Source organism: Sylvia atricapilla, chromosome 3 (genome assembly GCF_009819655.1).
Source record: "Sylvia atricapilla isolate bSylAtr1 chromosome 3, bSylAtr1.pri, whole genome shotgun sequence".
NCBI classification, from domain to species: domain Eukaryota; kingdom Metazoa; phylum Chordata; class Aves; order Passeriformes; family Sylviidae; genus Sylvia; species Sylvia atricapilla.
In genome coordinates, this window is record NC_089142.1 from 108,852,855 (window position 1) to 108,871,165 (window position 18,311).

General features: G+C 40.4%; 1 protein-coding gene across 1 annotated transcript in view; it reads left to right on the forward strand.

Annotated features, from left to right (window-relative positions):
* XPO1 (exportin 1) overlaps positions 1-17,377 on the forward strand; it is a 35,169-nt gene extending 17,792 nt beyond the window's left edge. Inside the window, exons 5-25 of the mRNA XM_066316558.1 lie at positions 1,968-2,029; positions 2,107-2,151; positions 2,233-2,414; positions 2,884-2,932; positions 3,028-3,147; positions 3,258-3,386; positions 4,110-4,268; positions 6,557-6,754; positions 7,329-7,467; positions 8,815-8,996; positions 9,790-9,946; positions 10,055-10,218; positions 10,821-10,955; positions 11,796-11,979; positions 13,030-13,136; positions 13,485-13,679; positions 14,127-14,295; positions 15,040-15,174; positions 15,290-15,449; positions 15,528-15,624; positions 16,324-17,377. Coding sequence (XP_066172655.1) covers positions 1,968-2,029; positions 2,107-2,151; positions 2,233-2,414; positions 2,884-2,932; positions 3,028-3,147; positions 3,258-3,386; positions 4,110-4,268; positions 6,557-6,754; positions 7,329-7,467; positions 8,815-8,996; positions 9,790-9,946; positions 10,055-10,218; positions 10,821-10,955; positions 11,796-11,979; positions 13,030-13,136; positions 13,485-13,679; positions 14,127-14,295; positions 15,040-15,174; positions 15,290-15,449; positions 15,528-15,624; positions 16,324-16,470 — 2,915 coding nt within the window. The 3' untranslated portion in view covers positions 16,471-17,377. The remainder of the gene's footprint in view (positions 1-1,967; positions 2,030-2,106; positions 2,152-2,232; positions 2,415-2,883; positions 2,933-3,027; positions 3,148-3,257; positions 3,387-4,109; positions 4,269-6,556; positions 6,755-7,328; positions 7,468-8,814; positions 8,997-9,789; positions 9,947-10,054; positions 10,219-10,820; positions 10,956-11,795; positions 11,980-13,029; positions 13,137-13,484; positions 13,680-14,126; positions 14,296-15,039; positions 15,175-15,289; positions 15,450-15,527; positions 15,625-16,323) is intronic.
* Positions 17,378-18,311: the final 934 nt, after the last annotated feature.

The window sequence follows — 18,311 nt, forward strand, 5'->3', positions numbered from 1 at the left end:
GGATGACCTCAGGACCCTGCAGTGGGATGTGTGAAAAGGACCAAACTTTTTAGGTTGTTTTTTGAGCTGTGGTCACCGTTTTTACTCTTTATTTTTATTTTTCTAATGGAGAAGCTGTGAAGCAGAGCAGCTGTTGTTCTCTGCTGGTCCCAAGGCTGGGTCGATGGCAGCACAATATTCAAGTTGTTACTGAGTAGCACAATGGCACTGACACAGCAACATGGAAAACACCATGGATTTGCAGTTGGAACTCTTAAGAGCAATATTATTTTTAATTCCTTTTTGAAATGTAAGAAGTTGCAACAGTAGGCTTCCCTTAGTGGTTTGGCAGGTGGTCATAATAGTTGTGTTTCTGGCACTGCAAACGTATTTCCATACTGTTTGGGGAAATAGTATAATTGAAAATGAAATAATTCATTGATGAATTGTAATGCTTCAGCAAAGAGCGTGTTTCAGGTTTAGAACATCAGACCAGACCTATGATGTCAGAACAGTGCTTGGTAATAACTCTCACCCAGGGCCTGACAGTGATCCTTTAATAATGGCCATTCTCCTGGAGCAATGGGGATTGATCTCAGTTGATGATGATGAATAGTTCCACTTGCAATTGGCACTACCTGTAGAACAGCTCCTGTCTAGAATGGGTCTGATGGCTCAAAGTCTAGATCTGGCTTGTCCAGATTTTACGAGGATGCAGTTAATAAACTGTCCCTTTTAATCCTCTTGCTTAAGCCTGAAATAAAAGCGAAGTACTAAATTCGGTCAAGTCTTAGACAAGTTTTAAAACTTAGAACAGAGGCTGCAGATTATGTCTTCAACAGAAGACATTCTTCTTGAAGTGACAACTTCTGAAATCTTCAGTGTATGCATTCTGTCAGCATATGAGTCAGCTGACTTGTCTCATTGAATAAATGATTGAAACAAGATTTTTGGGTTCATGAATTTGAATAGCAAAGCATCCACCAATTCTCCAACTTCTGTACTACAAGGAAACACTTGCCTGTTTTGAAGCATGGTGTCAGAGCTGAGCTCCTGGAATGTTCACCTGGGTCATGACTCCAGGCCCTCTGTGCCTGCCTTTTCCTGGGAGTCAGGTGTTCCTCTATGGAATGGATATTGGCACTTGGAAAGTCAGTGTTTCCATGGATTTTTTTAGGCTGAGCTGAGGGTTAGGTGGCAAAATGAAACTTTGGGCAGTGTAGTTTCCTACAGTGATTGAGGTTTTTCTGGTTTTGTGGTGGAGCTGAAAACTCTAAAATAATTTAAAAACATCTGTAGAAGAAACACAACAAAATAAACTGTTTTAAACCCTGTGTGCTGCTGGTTGGCCAATTGCCAATGTAAGGAAAAGAAAAAGAGGTAAAGCAATATTTACTGAGTTTGTGGACACACAGCATCCATATCTGCTATAAAAACCCAGTGGTTCACACTCAAATTGTGCTGTGTTAGTGAATGAAGTGAGGAGTTCTGTTCTTCTAGGATTTCACAGGGGAAGCTTTGTTAAGCTCTGGCACAGTGCTTAGGAAATCCTGTGTTTAAAATGGATCTCCTAAGTGGACTGGAGCACCTCTGAACTTCTGCATGCAGTGCAGGTGATGTGTCAAAGCTTTCCGTGCACTTGAGCAAAGCTGGCATTAAAACTGGAGTCGTACTTAGGAAGCTCTGTTTGTTGAGTTCACTTTGATCTGATACAAGTTACACCAAGGACACTCCAGTCCTTAGTGTTTTGCTTTATTGAAATAGTTTAGGTGTAAAGCCATTTCATGCATCTGAAATATCCCCTGTCAGGATTGATAAAGGTGTATTTTTCCCATGTAGCACATGAGGGATACTCACTGATGCATGCTTATCTGGCCCGTTAGAGGTGTTTCTGGTTTAAAACCATGAAGAGTCTGAACTAAGAAATACTTGTTGCTACATCTGTGATAGCTGGCATAGCTGAAAATAAATCCCTACCTCTTCTGCAGGTATTAAAAAATACGTTGTTGGCCTAATTATCAAGACCTCATCTGACCCGGCGTGTGTAGAAGTAAGTGAAGAATTCTCAGGGGAGGATGAGGGAAGGGAGTGTTATGCAAAACCTGACTCTTCTCTTCTTTTCTCCAGAAGGAGAAAGTGTATATTGGAAAACTGAATATGATTCTTGTTCAGGTAAGCCAGAGTTGATAACATTTTAAACCTTATGGTAAAATCTCTGCCTGTGCTGTGTCTCAAGGCTGCTTCCCTCTGCAGATCCTGAAGCAGGAGTGGCCGAAGCACTGGCCGACGTTCATCAGCGATATTGTGGGAGCGAGCAGGACCAGTGAGAGCCTCTGCCAGAACAACATGGTCATCCTCAAACTGCTCAGTGAGGAAGTGTTCGATTTTTCCAGCGGCCAGATTACTCAAGTAAAAGCTAAGCATTTGAAAGACAGGCAAGTATATCTGTTTAAATCTTAATGAGAAGAGTAGACTCTGTGCTTGCTGCTGAATTGTCGCTCTCACTTGGAGCTTTTGTGAGAACACCTACAGCTGTGTAATTCCACTTCTGAGCCCGAGAGGGTTACTGAGTTTTCTTTGAAGCAGTGCTCCTAGGGGATCCCTACCTCCCTTTTGTACACACAGGACTTGTACCTTGCTGCAAGTAGCATCTGTTGGCTGATGGTTCCTGTGCTTTTAACACACAATCAATAAGTGCTGAATGCTATTTCCTTCTTTCCTTAGAATATGCAGGTACAGGCTTCAAGCTACTTCAAATATGCATTATTATCATTAAAATGAATATAAGCTTGGTGGCTCTTGAATCCTTCCATGGGTGTAGGTCTTAAGCACCTGTCCTGTGTGCATAGATATCTTGATTTATGGAATACAGAAATGCTTAGTTTTTAATTAATTTTTTTACAGCATGTGCAATGAATTCTCTCAGATATTTCAGCTGTGTCAGTTTGTGATGGTAAGTCACATTTCTTTAATGATGTTTTCAAAATTCCCCCCCCCTTTGTGCCTAATAGTGTCACAATGTCATAAACTCTAAATGGTCATTTACAGGAAAACTCCCAAAACGCTCCCTTAGTACATGCAACTTTGGAAACTTTGCTACGATTTCTGAACTGGATTCCTCTGGGATATATATTTGAGACCAAGTTAATCAGCACACTAATATACAAGGTACTCTTGCAAAAAAAAAAAATATTATAGCTGTTAAATTTAAATACAAGTTGCAGAAAAGCTGTACAACACTTCTGTAATGCTCTTAATTTTTTTTCTTCCCTCAACAGTTCTTAAATGTTCCCATGTTTCGAAATGTCTCTTTGAAGTGCCTCACAGAGATTGCAGGTGTCAGTGTAAGCCAGTATGAAGAACAGTTTGTAACACTTTTTACACTGACCATGATGCAGTTAAAACAGGTAAATGTTTTTCAGAAATCTCCCTTTAAATTTCATAGCACCAAATCCATTTCTGCAGAAAGTTGTATTGACAGGTTTATGTTTATTACAGAGCTCTTGACAGGAAAAGTATTGTTCTTTGGTAATATTTGTGGCTTGATCAGAAGATGCCAAGTGTGTTTTTCTGAACTTGATTGCAGCTGTATTCCTGCTGTATCTATTAATTTGATTAATTTAAGAGATATTTTGATCACTTGGGTTGTCTCTTGGGGAAATGTGAGCTATGTGTCTCAAGACCTAAACTGACCTAACTTCTGAAAGTTTCTTTTTCATCTTTGGAACAGATAGAAAAATTTTCTCATTAAAAGCCATACATCAAATTTATATAATTTGATGATTCCCCTCTGAGCAGTTCAGATTGAGGTACATGAGTTCTTTCCTCAGTGTATTTATATCATAAATGGATGGGTGAAGGGTTTTTTTAAACACAAAAAACCACCAAAAAAACCCAAAAAACCAAAAACCAAACAAAACAAACGAACAAACAAAAAACCACAACACAACAAAACAAAAAAACACACCCAAAACAACAACAACAACAAAAAAAAGGGGGGGAAAGATTTCATCTCTTGGGAATGTTGGTCCATCTTAAAGGTCCTTAAAAAACAGACAGCAGTATAATTGTTAATACAAAGTAGTTATTCTGTATAAAAAGGGCAATTCTTGATGATTTCTTTTTGTTAGATGCTTCCTTTAAATACCAATATCCGACTTGCATACTCAAATGGAAAGGATGATGAGCAGAACTTCATTCAGAATCTCAGTTTGTTCCTCTGCACGTTCCTCAAGGAGCATGGCCTACTTATAGAGAAAAGGTTAAATCTGAGGGAAACACTAATGGAGGTAAGTATCTTGGTTTATCTGGTTTAGAAATGTAGCAGGTGCGTTGTTATGCTCAAAGCATGTGATATTAATGGAATTTCTAGATCGTTGTATTTAAAGAGAAAAAACCCAAAACCCTCTCAAAAGGTTTGTGTCCTAGTATGCTTCAATGGCATTCTGTTTTCAGTGATCCTTTGTCAGTAACTCTGTCTCACCCTCTTCTTACTTGTTCCTCCATGGAAGTGTTAAATAGTGCTTCAAAGTAAATTAATATATTTGTTTTCCATGGGTTCATGTGTTTCTGCTTAACTCTCAGATGAAGAATGTGTGTTGCTATGAGTTTATCAGAGTGTTTCCACTGAGCATCCAGAGCTGCTCTCTGTGGTCCAGCACATGGTGTAGGCCAGCTCCTCCTTCCTGATGTAGCTTCTTGTCTAGTCTGCTGTTTCCCAACTGAAAAGCTTTAAATAATCCCCAAGGATGAGACTTTGTATGTAATAAAGACTGTGTGTGCCAGTAGCAGAGCCCTACCAAGTGACTGACAGTAAAACCACTGGGATTGTGGTAAATACTGGAGATGGAGATAGGAGTGGAGGGTTGCAAAGGTTGAAGCGCTGAGGGTACAGCTTCATGCTGTAATTATTAGGGTTTTCTGTTGTATTTCAGTTGTGAATAACTATTTTGCTGGGATTGAACTGTTCTATGGGGACTTTTTTTGCTATTGCTCCACTCCAAGGGAATAGAAGTTGCTCCATATCCCCTTGAACCATCTTCTGTGTGCAGAATCAAGCCCTGTAGGCTTGAACTGCCCTGGGACAGGGGGAGAAAATTTAAAAATTTTTTTTAAACCTGGAGACCAGGTATATTGGGAGGGGGAAGTACATTTTGCAGGTTGATTAGCTTTAATCCAGTGTGCCCATCTGTATTCTAGTATGTTCTAGCCAAGAACATTGGCTGTTCTCAAGATCTGCCTCTACAAAGCAAATAAGTATATTAATAACATTGGCTGCAAATATCAAATTGTAGCTCATTTAGCATATGGACTCAGGGAAGTATCACTTTTTTATTTTCAGTAGAGCAGCTGGTAACGGTTCCAGGTAATTCCTGAATTTCCGAGCAGTAAGCTTTTAAAATAACTCGGCATCAGGGGCACACAGCTCAAGGCCCAAGTTTCTAGTTACACTGAGGCTGTACTAGAAGGAACTGTGTAAAACAGACATTCACTAGACTGCATTCTGAAGACTTTCAGTTTTGTATAGATTAGTGAAATGTTTACCCAAGTTCTTATGCCTGCCTAAAATGCTTGCAAATTCAACTTCTGTAAGTGCTGGTGTAAAAGAACCGAAGTACAGGTTTACTTTAAAAAGCTGTGTGTTCTAACCTGTTCTCCTGCCCTTTGGATGTAGCCAGTCTCCTGAAATTGTTCCATTCATTCACTGGATCTCTGTAGACTAGCAGAGGAGTCTGCATCAGGGTTTTTTAATGAAATTACCAAGAGAAATGGATGTGTAAAGATTAATGTATGGCTGCCCTGAGTCCCTCTTTTGACACTGTAGGTGGAGATGCTGAATCAGGTCTTTACCTTTCTAATTCTTTTAAGTTGTTGAAGTGCCTAAGCTATGAAAATATATTCAGCTTTTATAATTTCATTCTGTTTGTTCACTAATGGGCAATTGCTTTGATATCTTTCACCAGGGACTGCATAATAAGCTTAGGCAAAAAAGGTTTGCCTGTGTAGTTTTAATTTCTCTGGTTGGTATCTGAGCTTGTCAGAATTGCATCAGTGGCTTTGCCTGCTCAGCCTGCTCTGGCTGGTCTGTCAGGAAAGAGGTCGAAAATGTTCTGGTAGATGACTTCTCTGAAAGCAAAAGAACAGTATTCCAGGGTCAAAGGATCCAGAAAAAAGTAGCAGCAATAGTCTTGAGAATAGCAATCTTTGACACCAGCTGGTGAGGCTTTTTTGAGGTTCTGAAAATGCCTTGCAGAAGCTCCAGAGGCTGTGGGTTTGATAATTAACAAACAGGCTGGTTTGGTGATGGCATTTTTGAGATGTCTTTAGGCTATTTCAGCTTTAAAAATACAAACACGCTTTGAAAATAACAATAAGTGACAGGAGTCCTTGGTGTTGAGTTGCTCTGTCAGTCACAACTCCGACCTGTAAGTAATGTCATTGCAATGTTGATGCCTCTTGTTCCAAGCTCTCAGATTAATTTGGCGTTTTGTCAGGATTTGGGTAACTGACCTTGAGGCAATGTGGTTTGATCTGCAGATACACTCACTAATTGGGTGTTTAAACCACTTTTTTCCAGGCTCTTCATTACATGTTGTTGGTATCAGAGGTTGAAGAGACTGAAATTTTCAAGATTTGCCTGGAGTATTGGAACCATTTAGCTGCTGAGCTCTACAGGGAAAGTCCGTTCTCAACGTCGGCTTCTCCGCTGCTTTCGGGGAGCCAACACTTCGATGTTCCTCCAAGGAGACAGCTTTATTTGCCTGTTTTGTCCAAGGTGAGCCACGTTCAACTGAAGGCACTGTAAACATTCAGATTCTGTCTGTGAATTAGAGATTTTGGTTCATGTAAGGGGTGATATAGGAAAACTTACCTTAGAATGACTGATAGTTGATTAATTCAACTCCAGTTGTATAATCAACATGAAAATACTTTAGGTTGATACCAGTATATAATAGTATTAATGTGCTGTTTCAGCTTTAAGATACTTAATTTAAAAATGAGTCTGTATTAAACAGTTTCTGTGAACAGAAAGGCTGGAGTGTTAGAATTGGATGATAACCCACGTGTTTGGGAAAAAGTGATCCTTAGAAGACCCCTTATATGCCAGAAGCATTTTGGAGCTCTGGATAGTATAAATACTACAGATGTTGGGGTTTTTTTAATTACTCAGCTTGTTCATTAATGAGGAGGGAGAGAAGTCAGCAGGCTCTACTGCTAATGGCTTGTTAGCTGACATTTCTGTACAGCTGGATATACCCTTTCTGTGGATGAGGAAAGTGCTCTGGAGATATTTGTGCAGCTGGCAGAGTGTTGCTGGTGCAGTTTGATGGAGTTTTAACTTCCCCCAGGTGCGATTGCTCATGGTCAGCCGCATGGCCAAGCCTGAAGAAGTCCTGGTCGTGGAAAATGATCAAGGGGAGGTAGTTCGGGAATTCATGAAGGATACGGATTCCATTAACTTGTATAAAAATATGAGAGAAACGTTGGGTAAGTGAACTGGCTGCAGTCTGTGTGCTGTGGGTCTGTGCAGCTGCATCCGAGTGTTACAGTGTTTTATCTTAGCATCTGAATGACTGTGTGGGTGAAATGGTTATCAGCAGAGGAGTACTCCACAGACTGGAAAGGGAGGAGGCAGTGGCTGCTCTGAAGTTTCCTGTTTAAACCATACAGTGTTTTATATCCTGATGGATTAGTAATACACTACCTAATTTTTGTCCTAAATTTTGTGATAATGAGATTTTTTTTGAAGCAGGAAAAAATATCAAGAGTCCTGATTGTAACTTGAGGGAACAAAGGGAGTAGATTTGTCAAATATTCAGGACATTAGACCGTCAACATTAAATTTATTTTCTCGAATGCAGATGGGAACACTGAGTGTTCAGCAACAGGTTGCACTAGGAATGTGTGTGTTGGAAAGCTTGTGAGATGTAAAGTGTATGTGGGTGTAGTGGGTATTTTTATTCTCACCTTTCTGCTTGGGATATAGGTATAGCCAGTGTTAAAACAATTGCTTTAATACATTTGCAAGTAGAATGTGAAAACCGTTTTTGTTCTGTGAAGCGATTACTCTAAGTCCTGAGCATAAGTTGTATTGCCAGGTACAAGATTATTCATATGAAAATGCAGGTCAGGTTTTTATTGCTTATGTTATATTACCTATAAGATTCACTTGGAGAAAAAAAAAGGGGGAGAATGTGGTGGAAGCTGTATTCTATGGTACAGTAAAAATCTATTTCTGAACCTGGCTGTAAATTGCTCTTGACTTGCTGGGATTTAGAGTTTTATATTGGAGACAATAATCCTATTAGGGGCTGATGTAAGGGACTGAGTTGTGATACCTGAGTCTTCCACCTAGACCCGTTCAGGAGCCCCAGCTGCACTTTAATCGTGGCTTTTTGCAACCAGCAAATGTGGTGACACTAAAATACAGAGCTGAAGAAAATGTGTGGGCTTGCACCCTGTATAAATGTCCCTCACAGGCAGTCAATCCAGTATTCCCTACAGACCATCAGTACAGATGCCTTTTGATAAAAATTTGCCTTGGTATCACGTGGGACATGCATTGATACAGACTTTTCACATCACCTGCATGTGATGTTTTGCTGAGATCCCTTAGAATTTAAATTCTCAATGAAATGTATTGTCCACCTTTAAAATAACTGGAACAAATTTCTGCCTCAATTATTTTTGCCTCAATTACTACCTCATGCAGCCTGACCTCAGGAAGGAAACATTACACTTTTACCTGAGAGCTTCAGTGGGTTTTTATGTATCTGCTTATGGAGTTGAGACCCAGGCTGCTGCTTTAAAACATTCCCCATTGATGTCTTTCAGTTTATCTCACACATCTGGATTACGCAGACACGGAACGAATTATGACTGAAAAGCTTCACAATCAAGTGAATGGCACCGAGTGGTCGTGGAAGAATCTGAACACCCTGTGCTGGGCTATCGGCTCCATCAGCGGCGCCATGCACGAGGAAGATGAAAAGAGATTCCTGGTCACAGTGATTAAGGTATGGTGCTGCAGAACCAACAGCTTGGTCACACTTGAGATCATGCTGGAGAAACCAGGTTTGCAGAAATGCTGCTCTGTGAGCTTAGACAGCTGCCTTGGTGGAGAATAAATGAATGGAAAATCTTGCATCCTGAATTTAGGGGTGATGAATAAGTTGGCGATGAACAATGCATTGATTCCAGTAGCTTTTTCATCAAAAAATATTTAATTTATGATGAAATGTATTCTTTGGAGATGCAGAAGACGTGGGAAGGGGTTGCTTATGAAATGGCAAAGTTAACCCATGGCTGTAACTAGCCTAACACCTTGCTCTTTTGCTATATCTCTATATACATTGATAAAACTCAAAGTTTGATTAACATGTGAATAATATTCTTACGAGAGTAACAGACTTTAAAAAGTCATACAAAGATTCTTACAGAATGTTTGGTTTTAAGTTATACAGAAGATGTAGTTTAATTTCTTCTATTTGATGTGGAGTCTTTATTTTTGTCTATCAGCTACTCAGCCAGTATTGAGTACTATAAGGCTTGTTGAACTCCCCCTGCAGGAATCCTTAGTTATAATTTAAAATGGAGATTCCTTAGTTTAAAACACAATGATCAGGGTTTGGATGATTGCATCACCCCAATCTTAATGCCCCTGTTTGGGGTTTTATTTCTTTATTTGGGTTTTGAGCTTGATTGTGGCAACCATCTTTATTATAGCTGCTTGTAGGATGTTATGCTTGTAATGTTTTTAATGGAACTAGATGAACTTGAAGAGGCCACTAAGAACCTGTTGTGTTGTAGGATCTCCTGGGACTCTGTGAACAAAAGCGAGGAAAGGACAATAAAGCCATTATTGCATCAAATATAATGTACATAGTAGGTCAATACCCACGGTTTTTGAGAGCTCACTGGAAATTTTTGAAGACGGTAGTCAACAAGCTGTTTGAATTTATGCATGGTAATTATCTGCCTTTTTTTTTAATTTGCTGTTTTAATTATTAAAGAAAGGATGCCTATCCATAGAAGGGAAAAAATACAAAGCAGTAACTGCCTTGATTTAATTTAGAAACCCACGATGGCGTCCAGGACATGGCTTGTGATACCTTCATAAAAATAGCACAAAAATGCCGCCGACACTTTGTCCAGGTTCAGGTGGGAGAGGTCATGCCATTTATTGATGAAATCCTGAACAATATTAACACAATCATCTGTGACCTTCAGCCACAACAGGTAGGTTTGATTCGGGGTTGTGGGTAATTCCTAAAGATTAATGCACAGTTCCTTCCTGTTGAAATGTAGGGGTGTTTTGCAAGGATTGAGTTATATTCAGTTTTGGCTAGGGACAATGTCAGGGCGTGAATGATGTGATCAAGTTGCATTGCTGAGATATCAGTTGGAATGCTTGGAAGGAAGATTAAAGTGCATTTAGTTGAAATTTTGATCTCTGGAATGTCTTCAAGAAGACACTGTGTGTAACTTGGTGATTCTGCTTTGGGAAAGAGCAATATCCTACTGTAACAGTATGTACCTACAGGTCTTGTATTTGGGAAGGAGGGATTGAGGAACAGTCCCAAAAGGGAAAATCCAAAATCCAGTCCTTTCCAGAAAAGGAAGGGGAAATCTGTCTGGGAAAGGCATGGCTCATGAAATGACAGTAGCATGCACCTGCACCAGTGCAGTGGAACTTGACAGGCAGAGTGGATCTGGCACATGGAAAAAGATACTTCCAGGATTGGTGGGAGCCAGCACACAGTTCAAACCTGTCTGGTAAAATGGAGATTTTCCTTAGTCCCTTTTAACCTCGGTGTCTGTGGTGGTGCTATTCCCATCAGGTGCACACATTTTATGAGGCAGTTGGCTACATGATTGGGGCACAGACAGACCAGACTGTGCAGGAGCATCTGATAGAAAAGTACATGTTGCTGCCTAACCAGGTGTGGGACAGCATCATTCAGCAGGCAACAAAGGTGAGCTCTTCTGTTTGAATGTGTCCTGTGTTCAGGGAGGAAACCCTGCTCAATGTTTGCCCTCCCCTGGTTGTATTTTTCACACTGAGTGCACAAGGTTGGGCTGTACTTCATTATATGATGGCTGAGACAGAGATTGACGTGACAGTGAAGGTGTTCTTTTGAGAGAAGAGACTTGCATGACAAAAGAAATACTTGTTTAAATCTGATTTACAGTACAATCTGTTACTGTACAGAATTCATTGCAGTAGTTTTTACTAATGCTTCCCTTTCGCTTGGCTTTTGGTTAACAGAAAAGTTAAAATGCTAAAAATATTGTTCACTGTTCTTAATTTCTTTTCCCACCATTCTCCTAAACTACATCTTTTCTTACCTTATCTTCTATTTTTTTCAGTCTTTTGAAAATACTTTTATCTCTACATATTAAAGAACAACAGTCTTGCACTTCACGAGAGACAATCCATTTGCAGTTAATATAATTCAGGGCCTGAAACTTATGCAAGTTGGAGTTACTTTTCCTTTGGACCCCTTCTATCTGTTTTTCACTTCTTAATCTCCTTAGCTTTTCTTCTTTCTCTAACTAGAGTAATGCTTGTAGCACTGCAGCGAAAATAATTCTGTGGAAAAGCAGAATGAAATGAAGTTTTATCCTGACTCTGTTGGAGGTAGTGGGAAATGCCATGAAATAAACTGCAGGATCTCTATAAAAAGTCCATAAATTTGAGTGATCTCTTCTTTTAGGCAGCGTATAAAATAAATTGTTTAAACTTAGGCTTTTATATTGAAAGCCAAATGGTGGTTGTATTCACTAATGAAGATGAACTCTAATTTTTTTCCCAGAATGTTGATATTCTAAAGGATCCTGAAACAGTTAAGCAGCTTGGTAGCATTCTGAAAACCAATGTACGAGCGTGTAAAGCAGTTGGCCACCCCTTTGTGATTCAGCTTGGAAGAATTTATTTAGATATGCTGAATGTGTACAAGTGCCTAAGTGAAAATATTTCTGCAGCTATTCAGGCTAATGGTAAGAAATTCCATGTTCTTCCTGAAAATGGGGTTTAGCAGTGTCTGCCATTAGGTTTCAGACAACATCCCAGTTAGGTTAATTTTACTGTTTGGGAGAGTGGGGAAGGACTGAAAGTGCTCACTTAAATCTTGGTTTGTTAACAGATGCTGTATTCAAATAAAGAACTCTTAGCTCTAGAGAGAGGAAGAAACATCAATAAACAAGCAAGTTGAGGAGAATGCAGGGATGCTTACTCAGAATTAATAAGCATCTTGCTGAGATGCAGTGTAGCCTGTGTTCTTTTAGCTTACTCTGGTTTTGAGTATTAAAGGACTGTCTGTAAATGGGATCTCATTCCTTCAGAAGGTGTCAGTAGGGTTTTGGGATGAGACTGGGCTGCTGCAAGGCTGTCTTGCAGAAATGTAACCAGTGAAGATGCCTGAAAGTCGTGGTGAGCCAGGCTTGCAATCACAAAAGGAATTCTCAATTACTTCCTTTATTTTTACCAGCTAACTCAAGGCCTGTTGGCATCTCAGTGGAATGTGCTTCTGTAGTGGCTCATTACAAGCTGAAATGAGTCAGTTGCTGAATTCTGTGCTGTGCCCAGTTTTCTGGCCAGTGCACAGGAGGAACCTGGAAACTGGAATGTTAAATGCAGCTTGGTAACTGCACAGCTGGTTTACCTTGAAGTAGCTTCTTGGAATTCAGAATAAAACTGTCAGAGAAATCAATAACTTTTCATTCAGCTGATCTCATGGTCAGAATTCATCATTGCCACACACACAGTGAGGTTGAGGAAGCAGTTGCTGGGGCTGTGGGCCTGGTGAACTCCTTGAGCAGTAACTGCTGTGATTGCAGTTGCCTCAGAAGATGTTTTTACAACTGTCAAGCATTAAAGACAAAGGAAATCTTTAATAGTCATTGTCATTCAGATATAAAAATCAAGTCTTTTCTGTTTTGTTAATATCAAGGGGTTTTTCTGTTTTCCTCGGGGTTTGGGTGGTTTTTTTGGGTGGTTTTTTTTTTTTGACACCTCGCACAATTAACTGAAGCTTTAAAATTTTCCAGGTGAAATGGTTACAAAGCAGCCCTTGATTAGAAGTATGAGGACTGTAAAAAGGGAAACTTTAAAATTAATTTCTGGCTGGGTGAGCAGGTCCAATGATCCGCAGATGGTAAGTGGATGCATTTTATACAAATAACTCCTAAGGCAGAATAGGGAAGAGCTCTGCTTTGTGTTCAGTTGTTGGTCACAGGAACTTGCTTCAGGAGGTGTGTAAAATACAATGGAGGAAGTAGAATAAGAGGTAAGCCTGAGCAATGTTTGAGATACTTCAGTTAATTTTAGCTGAGAGAAACCTCAAAGAGAGTGAAGGAGATTTAAGATGGAGACAGAGGATGGGAACTTCAACTTCCTTAGGAAAAGTGTCGCCTGTAACTGAAGGAGGAACTTGGCCACAAGCTGTGCTGGAGACTTTGCTCAGTAGCTGCACTGCTATAACCTGGCTTACTCTTCCACCCAGGTAGCTGAAAACTTTGTTCCTCCGTTGTTGGATGCAGTTCTCATCGACTACCAGCGGAACGTGCCGGCCGCTCGGGAGCCCGAGGTGCTCAGTACCATGGCCATCATTGTCAACAAGCTGGGGGGACACATCACTGCTGAAATACCTCAGATCTTCGATGCTGTTTTTGAGTGCACGTTAAACATGATCAACAAGGTATTTATGCTGAAAACCTGAGATAAGACATCTCCCTCTGAACGTCATTGCAACGTGTGGGATCTTGTGGTTCATGGGTTTTTTTCCAGTCACAGAACACATTTGTGGCACTTGGTGAAATTTCTGCTCAAACGAGTGTACTTGGTTTATAGTTGAGCTGTCTAGTTAGATGTCTTTAATTGCTTTGCGTTTCTCTGATTTTTCTTGATTTAAGCTATTAGTAATTTTTTCTGGGGTCTTGGAGTGCCACAGTTCTGCAAGCAGAACTCAAATGTCAGTGTAGGACTATCTGCTAAAATTGATGAATATTTTAAGTGTAAGAACACTTCTGCTCAGTCCAGTATTTCCTCAGTAAGTGTGCAGTATGTTCTGACTTGCTCTGTTTAATGGAAGATGCTGTGATGGAACTTAAGGAGACTTGGCTTTTTTCCCCCTTTTCCCTTCTAGGACTTTGAAGAATATCCTGAACATAGAACAAACTTCTTCTTGCTACTCCAAGCTGTAAATTCTCACTGCTTCCCAGCCTTCCTGGCCATTCCACCTGCACAGTTCAAACTTGTACTGGATTCTATTATTTGGGCTTTCAAACACACAATGAGAAACGTTGCAGATACAGGTAAATGGAAGTGTTTAATACAGATGAGACATTTTCTGGTAGAATGCTGTTGTTTTTTCTTCCTTTTCTTTAGTCAAACTTAGCAAATTGTTCATGTGATTCTGCATTTGCACAAGGATAGAACTCCTCTGTCTCAGCTTCAAGGTATCAGCCAGGGATCTAAGGATGGGCTGTGGTGTTTGGTGGTTGTTTCATTCCTGGAGCTGGAAGAGAGCACTTCTGCAGTTGCTACTTGCCTTCTTTGCCATGTGAGCATTGGCACTCTTCTGAAATGGCTGAACAGATGCAGCAGCTTAAAATGGTGCCACAAAAATGGTGAAACTAGTGATTCTTTTAGCCATTTAGGGATGGGGAGAAAGGGTGTTTTCCAGTTGTATTGCGCCAAGTAAAGTAATAAAAGTTCCCATGTAAATCTAAATATTGGAACAGCTTTCCTTGTTTAAATAGCCAACAGTTGTCCGGGTAGAGGGTTTTGGTCATCAAATGGTGTGATTGGCTCTTAATGCTAATGATATGCAAATTATGGCATAATGAGGCAGAAGGGGTGTGCCATCTCTGGGAGGTTATGCCTCCTAGTGCCAGCCTGGGGCAGTGCCTCATAAAGCCATCCTGTGTGCCATGCTGGGCGTCCTGCTGCCCATCAGGATTTCCTGGGACATTCCTGCTGTTTTGGAAAAGGCCCAAATCTCCCAGCTGTTGGAATGTTCTTCTCTCGGTCACAGTTCTGCAATGCCTGTTTTGCAGGACTTCAGATCCTTTATACCCTACTCCAGAACGTTGCACAGGAGGAGACGGCTGCCCAGAGTTTCTATCAGACGTATTTCTGCGATATCCTCCAGCACATCTTCTCCGTGGTCACAGACACCTCGCACACTGCAGGTGAGAACGTGCCTCTGTGTGGGGCAGGGGCTGCCAGCCATCCCTCTGAACATCAGAATAATACAGCACATCCTGTTCTCAACAACAACTGCGTGTGTCTGCTTGGATCTTGCAGGTTTGACAATGCATGCGTCGATCCTTGCGTACATGTTCAACTTGGTAGAAGAGGGAAAAATAAGTACTCCTTTAAACCCTGGGAATCCAGTGAACAACCAAATGTTTATTCAGGAGTATGTGGCTAATCTCCTCAAATCTGCATTTCCTCACCTGCAAGAGTAAGTCTGCCATGATTCGTTAATGCTTCTCAGTGGGTTCTTACTTGTTGGGATTCTAACTGATGTGTTTGCTGTTAGTGCCCAGGTGAAGCTGTTCGTAACAGGACTCTTCAGTTTAAACCAGGATATTCCTGCCTTCAAGGAACACCTAAGGGATTTCCTGGTCCAAATCAAGGTACGCTGGGCATGCTTTTCTCAAGAAATTAAAAACAGTTCTCAGCGGGATATTGTTGGAAAGCTTTTGGACAGTGTGGAGTCAGTGTTTCTTTGAGAAATAGAACTATTTTGCATCTTTTTCAAATGCAATAAGGACTCTGTCCAATGGCTTGTGTGACTGAGTGGTGTCCATGGTGTTCATGGAACCTTTTTCACAGGGATGTAATTTTATAATTATTTTTGAACATCTTTGCTTGTGTTTTGCATAGTGATCACAATCCTTATGTCTTAGGACCTCTGCAAAACCAAATCTAATGGGAAATAAGGTTTTTTCATTCTGCTTGGAATTGGGACTGGTTTTCAAATTAACTACACTAATGCTGCCTTTATTTTTTCTAAGGATGCTGGAATTAAAAGATTGTAGGAAATAGTTTGGTAATTTGTCTTGAGACTGCAATTGTCAGATGTTTCAGACTTGAAATGATTCTCCTTTTAATGGTCATACACTCCAGATGCTGCGTTTGGCATCCCATCGTGTAACACACAGTAAACATCTTTAAATATTGCTTTCTGTTAATTGTGACCTTAGGAACAGAAAACCATGCAAGTGGCCTGTCAGGGAACAGGAAGGGAAGATCTTGCCTGTATTATGTTGGAGGTTATTACTCTGCCTTACGCACTTGACAATAAACTGATGTTTTTGTGTGAATTATCCCAGGAATTTGCAGGTGAAGACACATCAGATTTATTCTTGGAGGAGAGAGAAACAGCCCTTCGGCAGGCTCAAGAGGAGAAGCATAAACTTCAGATGTCTGTACCTGGCATCCTTAATCCACATGAAATTCCTGAGGAGATGTGCGATTAAAAACAAAAATAAAACAAGTTTTGCAGTTTTCTTTCTGTACAGCTACTTTGTTGTGATAGAAGAAAACAGCACTTGGATATTTGTTGACCAAAATGATGCCAATTTGTAAATTAAAATGTCACCTAGTGGCCCTTTTTCTTATGTGTTTTTTGTATAAGAAATTTTCTGTGAAATATCCTTCCATTGTTTAAGCTTTTGTTTGGTCATCTTTATTTAGATTTGCATGAAGTTGAAAATTAAGGCATTTTCAAAGTAATTACTTCATGCCCATTTTGTGGCTAAGGGGAAAATAGGCAAAACGTAACTTGTAAAAGACTATATTGCAAAATAATACAATTTCCTGTAAGAGTATCGATTTTTAATTCGGAGTAATTTTCTTTCTAGTCTGTCCTGCAGTCTAGGAGAAAAGGTAAAGAGTAAAGCAGATTGAATTAATTGTTAAGCAGAGGATTCTAGTGCTGCGTTTGTTCTGAGCAGTTAGCAGCTTTCTGGACTGAGTGGTAAGGCTATAGGCTACGTGTATTTGCAAGTTGTATGGCAAGTTTGCAGCAAGATCATGTGCATATCATCCCATTGTAAAGCAACTTCTAAAGAGTATGGGAACACAGTACAGTTAGTTATTTTTACACAGTTCTTTTGTTTTTGTGTGTGTGCTGTCGCTTTGTCGACAACAGCTTTTTGTTTTCCTCAATGAGGAGTGTTGCTCATTTGTGAGCCTTCATTAACTCGAAGTGAAATGGTTAAAATATTTATCCTGTTAGAATAGGCTGCATCTTTTTAACAACTCATAAAATAAAAAAAAAAAAAAACTGGCTTTTGAGATGACTTATACTAATTTACATTGTTTACCATGCTGTAGTGCTTAAAGAACACTACTTAAGAGCAAAATAAACTTGGTTTACATTTATTTTTCTTTCTTTGGCTTATTCTTTTATTGGATGAAAATGCTGTGATCATATTTAAGATTTGTATTTGAAGGCTTAGGAAAAGTTCCTTGAGGCCTAGATAACTGTTGCTTCTGGCTTGCCTCATCTCAAGGACTGGTTGTGCTTGAAGTTACCATGAACTAAGTTGGGTTCCATTTGGAAGTACAGTAGCTGTTCTGACTTACCTCCATGGATAACTATTTCATACCACGTTACTATTAAATGCCAGGAATGAGGTACTCTTGCTCTTTATCTCTCTGGACTCTTTGCAATTTATTTCAAAGAGGTATTGCACTGTATCTTGACTAAACAGTTAATAATAGTCCATGTTAATAACATGTGTAGACAAGATCTACGGTTATTTTTCTACCTAAAGTTTTGTAGTTCAATGATTTTCACAGATTTATGAAGCAGTGTGAACACTAAGCTTGTGTACAGTCTTGGCTTCCCCACCTCTGTCGTGTCTCGTCTCTGTTCTCTAACAGTCAGTGTCCTGCTCTCCCAGAGTTTCTCCATGGATTAGGTGTCCGGGTTGTTCCTGGGATGAGGTGTGGCCGTTGTCAGGGAGCTGTCACAGGAGCCAGGCAGGCGTGGGGCTGTTGTGTGTCTGTTTGGGTGCTGTAGTTATTAACTTCGTGCTGTGTGTTCCTTTGGAGTAGAAGTGCATGAGTTAGCGGTGTTCCTGTAGGATGTAGCTGTGCCTGGAACGTTTCCAGGCTGGAGTCTTGTTCCCCTGTGTCTGTGAGCATCTCCCGGTTGGTTTGGTGTGCTCAGGCCTGGCAAAGCTCAGCCGCTCCCAGGGGCAGGGCCTTGGGCAGTGGCACTGTGAGCTGGCACTGCCTGGGGACCTGCTCAGCCCCTGTGGCTGGGATTGCCTACGGCCTCCCAGAGATAGCTCCCAGTCACTGCCACAGT